At 36.9% G+C, this 11,929-nt stretch overlaps 1 protein-coding gene and 1 long non-coding RNA gene across 2 annotated transcripts; both read left to right on the top strand.

Moving 5' to 3' along the window:
* Positions 1 to 516: 516 nt before the first annotated feature.
* On the top strand, positions 517 to 1,828 carry LOC137180604 (uncharacterized). The gene is made up of 3 exons (XR_010928020.1): positions 517 to 723; positions 888 to 1,060; positions 1,217 to 1,828. It is a non-coding gene; the product is annotated as an uncharacterized lncRNA (long non-coding RNA).
* A 5,023-nt stretch (positions 1,829 to 6,851) lies between these two features.
* Positions 6,852 to 11,079, top strand: LOC137180491 (B-cell receptor CD22-like). The gene is made up of 4 exons (XM_067585881.1): positions 6,852 to 7,248; positions 8,383 to 8,649; positions 9,497 to 9,757; positions 11,063 to 11,079. Exons 1-4 carry the CDS (start codon positions 6,852 to 6,854, stop codon positions 11,077 to 11,079), a joined length of 942 nt encoding a protein of 313 aa, XP_067441982.1.
* The last annotated feature ends 850 nt before the right edge of the window (positions 11,080 to 11,929 follow it).

Here is an 11,929-nt window from a genome sequence, read left to right as displayed (position 1 = left end):
TTATTTTACACTGATTTGATTTAAACATGTTTTTGCACATTTGTTAAAGACAAAAGAAAAGCCTGTAAAGTCCAGCTGTATCGAGCTTGAAACAAACCAAAACCATAATACTGTATGTACACATGAGCTGCAGGCCTGGACGGGTTTTCTCCTCATTATTATTATTATTATTATTATTATTATTATTATTATTATTATTATTATTATTATTATTATTATTATTATTATTATTGCCAAGTAGGTTTGCACATACAAGGAATTTGTCTTGGTGTTGTGGTGCGTAACAATCAAACTATACAAGTTAAGAGAGAATACAAGCACCACAAGTCAAGTAATCATAATTAATTTACAATAGAAATATATAAAATATATTCTAAACTGAAAAGAGTTTAGAAGTTTAAAATGAAGAGAATTGAATATACATATATTGACTGAAACATTGGAGCCAAACATGCTGTAATACCCTGATTAACTGTCAGTGTTTTCTTTTGATCACTGTTCTCCAGGAGCAGGAAAATCAATAGCTGCTGGAGTAACAACTGCTGTTCTCCTGCCTATCATCATCCTCTCTGTCTTCCTGTTGATGAGGTAAGCACTTCTGTTACATTATATCATTGATCTAAATTCAGTCATTTGTGTTTTTAATGAATTCTCCCAACCAGGAAAAAGAGAGCCTCCAATCAATGGTCTGAGGCTGAGGAGAGACCAGACAACAGAGAGAGGGTGAGGAGGGAGAGTTATACTATTCTATCCTGGTTCCACACTTCCACAGTCACTATCTTAAAGTGCAACTAGAAAACTCATCTGACTGTCAAGCACTTCATGTTGTTTCATAACAATCCTTCTTCACACAAACCAACACTTTCCTCATTTCTATCACCCTCCAGACACAGCCGGAGGAGCAAGTTAACCCTCTGTACGCCAGCGTGCACTTCTCCAACAACCAGGCAGATCCTCTCTACTCCAACATCAGATCAGCTCAGCCCCACAGACACATGGAGGAACAAGAGGTTGTCCAGTACGCTGCTGTCACATTTAACAGAGCCGGTACTGCCCAGAGGTGAGCAGCTCTTCACACAGGAACATAGTAGCAACACTTTTATTTCAGTTTTTCATTTCTTACATTTGCCTGTTACATCTTTATTATGACTGTTTGTATAATTTAATACCACATCTTCACAATCACCTGAATAATCTTTTTTTATTTCCCTCTCAGAACCAGAGGTCAGGAAACTGAGGAAGATCCAGCTGCACTGTACAGCACAGTCAACAAAAGCAGGTCACCATTGAATTTTAAAATATAGATCTCAGGGCTGACTTCTCCAAGAATGCATCATAGACGACTATTGAGAGCATTTAGAGCATGCTCTCTTTTCCAAGGCCACCCTGAATACAGAACACACAGCAAAATAAAAACAAAGTTTACTGTGTACAAATTCACAGTAACAAACAAGATTTACAGCGAACAAACAGAGACAATATTCAAAGACATTCAATCAGAGACATCAACATCATTCATAAAAAACACACACATTCACACTGTACTAAATCTTCCAACAGATGTTTGAAATGAGTTTAAGGGATCAGCTCTTCCATTTTAACATGTTTTTGTCAGTTCTTCCACTTGTGTGGAGCAAAATATTTAAAAGCCAGTTTTTCAATTTCAGTATTAACATGATGTTCTTCAAGAATCAAATAGTCATGGGATCTAGTTTAATGAGAAAGTGATCTGTAATTGAGATAACAAGAGATGTATGTAGGAAGTTTGGCCAGTAGTGCTTTGTAAATAAATAGAATACAGTGTTGTTCCTTTCTCACAGCCAATGATTGCCACCCAACGTTCTGATATAATATACAATGATGTGTTCTAAAGCTATCTCCAGTTATGAATCTAAGAGCTGAATGATATACTGAATCAAGAGATTTAAGAGTAGCAGCAGAAGTGTGTGTATAAATTGTATCTTCATAGTCCATAACAGATAAAAATAATGACTGAACAATTTGTTTTCAGCAGTTGTAGGTAAAACAAGTCTTATTTCTGTAAAAGAATGCTAGTTTTGCTTTTAGTGATTTTTTAGTTCATTAATGTGCTTTTTGAAGCAGTTTATCATCAATCCAGAACCCAAGATATTTGTAAGAGGAAACTCTTAGTTTCAATAAAGATCCTTCTTAACAGTAGTAAACTGTTGGGATGTATCATCAGTGCTAGACAGCCTCACCATATTTATTGTGTCTTTACTCTCACATGTATGCTAACCTTACAGACTCTATAAAGATGGGAGCAGTGAAGGTGATCCTGGTGACTTCTACAAAACCTTGACTGTAAAACCTGCTAACTTCAGCTTGCAGTAGCTACTTGTGTGTATGGTGTGGTACCACCTCACCGGAGCCATTTTGTGAAGGGTTAGAGAAAATATACTAAAGATTATTATAACTTGCAGCTTTGGACAAATCTCAGGAGTAGTGTATCAATTAACTAACAAGTGGTGAGCTTGTAATGAGTAAGATATTTAAAATAAAACATACTGGAGAGAAAGAGAGAGAACATGCTTTCACTAATCTACTTGTAATTTCAAACTGCTGCCACTAGATGTCAGTAAAGACTTATATTTTATTGATAACAGATCATTTCCACTGTCCTTTCTGTATTTACAGTATATCTTCCATTTTCATTATAACAACCTGATTTATTGTCAGTATTCTAATATTCATCTTGTGAATTATTTCTCCTGCCTTACTGTAACATTACAATTGTCTATGTTGCTGCTTTCTTTATACATATTATTACAGCCAGTTTTTGTTCTATATCATAATCTCAATACCATGTAATCACATTTGTCCTTGTTCTTTGATGTTTTGTCTTAAATAAAAAAGTTGTAATTGGAGAGATGAGTCACTTATTGTGACAGTGGTTGCAGTAAATCAGTTGCAGTTTGTCCTTAATACTGTTCCACAAAAATATGTTGGTACTGTGATCCTTTTTCTCTTAACTTGATGGGAGAGTCTATGTCAGGGTGTCCAACCTTCTTGCCATAGAGAGCCAACAGTCTGCAGGTTTACTTTCCACCCAGTCAGTCTCACTGAGTTCCTCTCCTCTACTTGAAGGAGTGCTCATCAATATGTGGAGTCTTTAGTTGGAATAAAAACCTCCAGACTGTGGTTCTACGTGGCAAATGGTCTGACAGTCCTAAAAGTAGTTCAGGAAATGTAGTTCAGTTTCCTTTTCATTTTAGCATCAGATAAACTTTTACATATGTTTTTGATCTGGACCTGGTCTAATGTGGTCTGGATGGGTAAAAAGTGGTGATATCACCCTTTTTTCACATATCTGAAAGTTTTACTACAATGTCTAAGATTCTTTCACAAGTGTAAATTGTGCAAAAACAGAGAATAAGACGCTAAGAGAAAGAAAACAGGCCGACGGCAGATTCATAGTTACAGTTATGAGAAATAACTCACCTAAATGTCATGTGATTTTGTTGTGATGCAGTTGAACCAGAGGCTGGACTCACATGATGGAAGCAGAAAGTAGTAAAACAGTGAAATATGACAGTGGAGAGAGAGGCTGTAGAGGATGATGTGGACGTTTTCATGTTCAGTTTTCAGTAGCAGCAGGTGTGTGTGACTCATAACTGTGTTTATGTATATTGAGTGTTGTGTCTGAGGTAATGCAGGCTATATTATTGTACTTTACTCCTTTGTACTTTTTTTTATATCACAGATATTTAGGATTAGAGCTGTTATGCAAAATGTTATTTAAATGTATACATAATAAATCACTTTTGAAGAATCCTGATTGGCTTCCTGGTTTGCACCTGTCCTGGCTCACAAAGCTCATTAAGTCTGTTCAGAACAGACACATCAAACTGGAAGCATCACATTCACACCATGTGCAGTAAACTGTATATTTTCACACATCAAATTCAAACATAATCTCGGTTCTATCACACTTGGCTGAATGTCACATTATCCAGGTATCACTGTGGCTGAATAAACAGCCAGTTTCCACAAAAACTGTAATTAGAAACTTAATTTCAGTTCCCTTTCACTGCTGCAGAGGGCGACAGTGTGCAGAAAGTTTCAGCTTTAAAGGACAGGTTCACATTTTTTCAAGTCTTAAAACAACAGTCAGGTGCCCATATGAACATTGAAACAGGTGTTGCTCACTATCATCATTCCTCCTGTTCATACTGACCATTAGAAGATCTCGTCCTAATGCTCTTACAATGTAAGTGATGGAGGACAAAATCCACAGTCCTCATTTTGACCAAAAATATATTCAAAAGTTTATATGAAGATAATATGAGGCTTTAGACATCTGAGTTAGTCCAAAAAAGTGTATATATTCTACAGTTACTGTGTTTTTGGTGAGAAATGTTGTCTTTGTGTCTCAATGGACAGTGTTTTCCTGTTCAGCTGCAGAGGAGGGATCATAACAAAAAGAGGGAATTTGGTTAAAAAAACACAATAACAAAAGATATTGACTCGATATGAGTAATTTTGAGGGCTGAAGCTTCATAATGGCTTCAAATAAACTTTTAAATACATTTTTGCACAGAAGGAGGACTGCAGATTGTACTGTAATGTTTAATGAATTTAATGTCAAGAGTAAAAAGATTAAGATGCAACTCAATCATAAAAAGTTAAAAGTACTAAAAGTACATTTAAATGTGTCTAAACAATCAGTGATTGATGGTAAAATGTTGTTTCAGGGTTGTGATTCAGTATCTCTGATGTTTCACTGTCCTCTAGTGGTGAAGCTTCAGTGTTGCAGATTCAGGCTTCATCACTGATGATGTGCTCTGTGTTACAGTCAGAATGATTGTGAATGAGTGAGTTTCCAACTGCAGATGTAAAACATTTTGTCATTTGATTTACACATAGATTTGTGTATCATGTTTTGATGTACTTTGCTTTTTACTTGTTTCTTAATAGTTACAACAAACATTGTGCTCAGCATGTGACTTCTTACATCCCATACTGATGCAGTACATCTCTTTGAACTCATGGTGGTGTATTCAGTGTCTTAACATGCACTAGAAGTGTGAAGAGATGCATCAAACCAAATGTCACACATCTGTCACGTGTCATGTTTTTTTCTTTAGACACTGAACTGTGCCCACACTTAATAAGAGTAAGATAATTAAAATGTCTCATTATTTCTCTTCTCTCTTTATTTAAGAGGTCAAAACACTGGTCTGTTATTCTCTCTGACATAGATTATATTAAGTCTTCTGAAAACAGTAAAACTTGGTGTGAACTTATGTGTTTACTGTCATTTGGCTCCTCATGAATATTCATAATAATGTGAAAGAGGAAGGAAGTCAAGTCATTTACTGTTCTGATATCTGACTTCTGCTCACAGATCACAGAGGACGAGCATCTTAATAGACAACGTCCTTCTCTGTTGTAAGTAGAATAGTTTACTGATATGATTATTACATGTTGTTTACATTATTTGATGTATTTTATTGTCTCTGAAGCCTCACAGAGAGATGAGAGGAGCAGCTATGAGTTTAACAGCAGCAGCAAGTGGATTTGTTGTCTTCCTTCTCTCTGTGTCAGGTACTGTATATCTACATTTACATTGTAGGACATTTAGCACACTTATTCAGAGCAGCATGAAGTCATTTTAAGAGAGTAAATATAAAATATCCCAGATCAGCACTTTTCTAGGTTTGATGTATGTGTGATGCAGTATGATGAATAACTTTTAAACTCTACAACACCAAATATTCACTTCTGTTTATTTCTGTGTAAACTATAGCTGTTGAAGGAAGACATAATGGTAAAAAATAACATAAATATTTACTGCTGAACACTTTAATAATAATATATTAAGATGTTCAGCTGTGTCTGTGTCATGGGTGGTGGGGGTGGGGGTGTCTAGCTAATAAGGTTTGTCCACCCTCCCTCCATGGATTGTAAGAATCATATATTTTTATACATGCATATGCATATATACATAGTTCTATGATGGTACAGCAATGCACTGAGAATTTCATCTCATCATGATGTTTTAAATGTGTTTGGTAATTTCTGCACTCTGTACTGTAGAGCTGGACAACTGTTTTAGCTGTTACAGTTATAACAGTTGCCCCTCCCTGTGAAAACTTATTGTCACCTATTTTATTTTAGCTGCTTTCAGAAGTTTCCATCACGTCATGTTCTGCATTTCTCTGTGGTTTTCACACTTAACTCTGCAGCAACTTGACCAAAGAACTAACAGAGAGGAAACTAATCAAGACAAGCACAGACTCTCTAATGCTTCATTTTCTTCTTCTCATCCTGTTCAGTAAAACTGCATTAATGTTCACAGGTTCAATACATTCTTGTTCCTTCACTGCACCTTCAGACTGTACGATGTTCTGTCTCAGTGCACAGAGAGATTAACTGTGAACAGCATCTAAAACTGTTTCTTTGTACTGTAAATTCAAATAAACAGTTTGTCTTTGGACTTTTATATTCCTGTGTTCACCCAGGCTTCATTCAGAAATAAAAGTCAAAGTAAAGAATATTTTTTATAAAGAAAATCAACATAAGGAAAAATAATGTGAATGGTGAATATAAGATGTATAAGAGACACATTTCAGGTGTTCAGCTTGAGCTTTTTTAAAACTACAACAAACAAGCAGAACAACAGTAAAAACTTGCAGAATGAATGGACTAAAGCTGAAACACTCAGCAGTAACAAATGATAAAATATGATAAACAACTGATTAAATACTGTATTCCAGTTCAGTTCTCGTTAGATTGATGCACTATGAGGAGCTTTGAATGACGATGACTGCAGATAAAATCATATTGGTTTCATGATCCACTTTGTCTTATTCACTGATTCTTAACTTGTTATGAATGTGATTGTGGTTTCTGATGTGCTCTGTGTTACAGTGGTACAGGGTCAGTATGGCTGGAGAGTGACTTACACTTCTACTCAGATCTGTGCCTTAAAAGGATCAACAGTGAACATAAGCTGCACCTACAGATACCCACCCAGAAAAAATGGCCGTGATGCTGAAGTTGAGAAAACATTCTGGTTCACTAAATTGAGTAATAATGAACCTGTGGATCTGAGAACAGACTCAGAGTATTCAGGTCGTGTTCAGTATCACTGTGATAAGAACGACTGCACTCTGAGAATCACAGACCTGAGAGAGAGCGACTCAGCTGAGTACAAGTTCAGGTTCATAACAAATCAACCAGGAGGGAGATTTACTGGTTCACCTGGAGTCACTTTGACTGTCACAGGTAACATTTTCATTGGAAGACTTAATGTAACTTCAAATGGTTAATATCTTGGAAATAGTACTGTGAATGTTTGTTTGTGTCTGAACATAAATTACATTTCTATTCTTTCTTCACATATACAGATCTCCAGGTGCAGGTGAAGAGGTCAACATACGATCCTTCGGGGGCAGATCTGAAGTGTCTCAGCAGTTGTCTACCTGATCGTTCTTCTTACATCTGGTATGAGAATGGACAGAAAATTTGGAGAAAAAGATCTTCTTATTCTGTCTCTTTTAACTCTGCAGACAGCTTTTCCTGTGCTGTTAAAGGACATGAGGATTTCCCCTCTCTTCCAGTTTGTGAGTTTTCTTCACAGTCTTCCACTAACATAACAGCATCTTGTGGAGTCTTTTATCTAAAGTTCTGTACAATGACTTCATGTATTTCTAATATGAGCGACCCCACTGCCTCGCTTGTTATTGGCACCATGTTTTTCTCATTGAGCTCTACAGGATCTCTAGTGCTGTCAGTATCCCAACAACAATATAACTTGCTCTGTGTTACTGCAGAGAAAGATGTAGTTTTAACACTTTAATAATATTTTATCCTGCTTATTAGACAAAATCTCTTGTACCAAGAGTTTAATAACTAGATTTATTGTGTCTTCAGTTTCTCTCATTTTACTGTTGTTAATAGCAACAGTCCACTTAAACACACCAATGTTTCAGACTCTGGTTTACAGTTTGTGTTAACCAGGTGTATTGTATCAATAATTATATTGACCCAGCTCTGTCCATCAATAGTCAATCAGAGCCATCACTCCAGTCTTTTCAATACATTTCATACATATTTATGTGCTATAATTTCCCTCTGTTTTCCCTGAAAATATAAATGTCTTACAGTAAATGAGGATTACTGCTCTCCCTCTCTCCTTCAGTGTGTCTTTACTGTGTCACTCACAAAGTGTAAAACTTATATACAAGGTAACAGGACATCGTGTAGTTTGTAATACAAGCTGGTGAATGAGGAAATCAAGTTCCACAACCAACGTTGTGTTTGATGAAGGAACTATTAACCATTTAAATATGTTCCACTGTGAAAACTCGACCTCATCTCAGAATGAAATGTTAAACTTGTTCATGTTTTCTCTTACAGATGCTCCGAAGGTTCCCTCTGTGTCTCTGAGTCCCTCTGGTGAAATCAAGGAGGGCAGTTCAGTGACTCTGACTTGTAGCAGTCATGCTAACCCAGCAGCTAAATACACCTGGTACAAGAGAACATATCAACATAATGAGGTTATCTATGAAGGCCGACAGCTTGTCTTCAGCTCCATCCAGTCCTCTGACTCTGGATATTATTACTGTACAGCTGAGAACACACTGAGGAAAACAACATCTAAATCCATCTTTATAGACGTGACATGTGAGTAAAACACAGTCTATGTTAAAAAGTATCATATAAGTGATGACGACTTTTTTCAGGCTTTATTAACCAGTGAAATGTTTTGCTGATCAGGCTCTCTTAGCTCTGCCTGCTTCACATTTACAGTCTGCTGCTTTAGTTCACTGAGCAGCTCAGTAGGTGATGAAGAGGCTGTTTCAGTCACTGTTGGCACAAAGATTTACTCTGCTGTTCATGACATTCAAACTATCAGACGTCCAGCCAGTAAACCACCTCTAAAGGTTCACATGCTGCTACATACATGAATATAAACTATTACTCATTTCAATTCATTAAATGTATTTATACTGTAAACAGCATTATTGGTATTTATTTTTTCAACAAGTCTGCATCGCTATCTAACATTAGCAGTTCAAGCCGTATGTTCCTTCTCCTTCAGTGTGAGTTTATATGTTTATATGTATCATTATTATTTATTTATATTTATTATTTATATTTTGTTTCCTTCTATACAATGTCTTTGGTACTATACTTTTCTTGCTCAACTTAGCATCCAGAAAACCTGAGCTCTCATTTTACTGTAATTGTAAACACTTCATGAATCTACTAGGTGACTTATTCACATATGTTGTTTATTTTCAATCTGACCACATTCTTTCCATAAAGACAAACATCAGATGTTTGACAACAGCTAAGGAGTGATAACTGGTCAGATATTTGCCACATTTGAAAGTCAAATATTAGATTCATACATTTTGTTGTCAGTTATTCAATTTTTCAACTGAATATTGAAATAAGCACTTGTAATGTGAAAAATTATTGTCATCTGGGGATGAAATGTTAAATGTGTTGATGTTTTCTCCTCCAGATGTTCCAAAGCTTCCCTCTGTGTCAGTGAGTCCCTCTGGTGAAATCATTGAGGGCAGTTCAGTGACTCTGACCTGTAGCAGTGATGCTAACCCAGCAGCTAATTATACCTGGTACAAGAAGAATGAAGATTCACCAAAAGCATCAGGACAGATCTTCACCATCACTGATGTCAGACCTGAACACAGTGGGAATTATTGCTGTGAAGCCCAGAACAGAAGAGGACGTCATAACTCCACCTTATATCTGACTGTTGTGGCAGGTAAGTTTTTCCATTCAGCTACACACACACTGCACTAGGACTCATTACACACCATCTGATGTGGTGCAGGGGGTGGGGGGGGGGGTTCATTAACTCCCATCTGTACCAAACCCTTGTTGTGAAACTCCACAGTGTCTGGTGAGAAGAATGAATGTGGGAAAGCTGATATCAAGATCCAGAAACAAACCTGCTGCTGCAGTATGGAGTGCAGTCATCAGTGTTTAAGAGCTATTTGTTCCCTCTTGAGTTCTGTCTGTATTACTGGGATCAGGTTCAGCATATCTAATGTGTCCAAAGGCTTCTGTCCTGTTAATTATACTGGAGAACAGAATATCAAAGTGGAGCCCATGCAGGTCTGGAAAGTATCTGTTTCTTGTGACGTTGTGACCTCCTGTGTGACTCTTGTTCACCTGAGAGTGACACAGTCCAGATGATGATTAGCAGCTCCAAGATTAAGCCAAATGTTTCCTCCTGGAAGAAGGTGGATTGTTCAGTCTAGGTGGGCAGACAGCTGCCCCAGGTGGATTACTTCAGACCTAAGAGTCGTATTCATAAGAGACAGTAAAACAGGTTTGTGTGATTCACTGCTGACTGGAGGAATTACCTCAATTCAAATCATGGTGAAGAGACATCTGAGCAAGAGAAAACTCTGAATTTTCTTGTCAATGTGTTTCTTATTCACAAGTTATATTTCAAAGGATTATGTGACCTCTGATTAGGCTGAAGTGATGCAGGCTTTTTATATTTAACTAGTGGAGAGAGAGCTGTGCTCATGAATACAAGCAGCCAAGGTGAGATTATTCACATTCTATGAGACCAAGAGTCTAAATATTGAGTTGCTGCATTTTTCATTCAGTGGGGGAAGTTGAGATGTGACCAAGAGTATTCAGACACAACAGACCAAGAGAAGGTCTCGGGACAAACCGTGGACACACTGGAGGAGTTAAATCTCCAGCTGGTCTGGGAGAAGTTGGAGATTCCACTGAAAGACTGGTTTTACATTTCATTTGTCTCTTTTTAGAGAGCTTTAATTCTTGTCTCACAAGAATACACATTAACTTGTCAGAATGATGTGATGAATTATATCTTTACAACAGCACCCTCTACTGGGCCAGTTGCCATTTGACACTCACTCAGCAAAGCATCACACACCAGCAGCTGTGCTGAGGAAGCTGCAGGAAGAGAGGAGAGTTTGCTCACTGCAGCTGCTTCCACTGTCACCACTGTTTTTATTTTCAGTGACTCTGGACAAGAATTTATTTTACACTGATTTGATTTAAACATGTTTTTGCACATTTGTTACAGATGGAAGTAAAGCCTGAAAGCACAGTACTGGAGCACCAAGACATTTAGTTAAGCTCTATAGGAGTGTGAACTCCATCGTCAGTACAGTTAGTTACAGTTTAAGTGACTCAGAGACAGAGTCCACTTACAATCCAGCTGTTACAATCCAGATGTTTACACTCATCTGATACACTCATCATAGTTGTTAGCGTGCGCTCACAGCAATGAACAACAGAGCTTTGAGGACACTTCATGCCGTCAGTTTCTCCTCTCAGACTCCATAGTAGAGCGAGACGGATAAATCTGGAAGTCTGAGGTTTTGGTTGATGTTAGTTTATGTATCAGTATATGATTAATGACCAATACATCATAATCATGTCTGTGTCAGTCTATAAAAAACAGTTTCAGTTGAGCTATACTACATACAGCAGGCCTACGAGCTGCCAGATAGTCCAGCTGTATCAAGCTGGAAACAAACCAAAACCATAATACTGTATGTACACCTTATTATTATTATTATTATTATTATTATTATTATTATTATTATTATTATTGCCAAGTAGGTTTGCACATTCAAGGAATTTGTCTTGGTGTTGTGGTGCGTAACAATCAAACTATACAAGTTAAGAGAGAATACAAGCACCACAAGTCAAGTTATCATAAATAATTTACAATAAAAATATGTAAAATATATTCTAAACTGAAAAGAGCTGTTAGAGTTCAAAATGAAGAGAATTGAATATACATATATTGACTGAAACATTGGAGCCAAACATGCTGTAATACCCTGATTAACTGTCAGTGTTTTCTTTTGATCACTGTTCTCCAGGAGCAGGAAAATCAATAGCTGCTGGAGTAACAACTGCTGTTCTCCTGTCTATCATCATC

This window comes from Thunnus thynnus, chromosome 3, assembly GCF_963924715.1.
Source record: "Thunnus thynnus chromosome 3, fThuThy2.1, whole genome shotgun sequence".
NCBI lineage: Eukaryota > Metazoa > Chordata > Actinopteri > Scombriformes > Scombridae > Thunnus > Thunnus thynnus.
The sequence above is the reverse complement of the archived record's forward strand: the minus strand, read 5'-3'. Positions and strand labels throughout refer to the sequence as shown.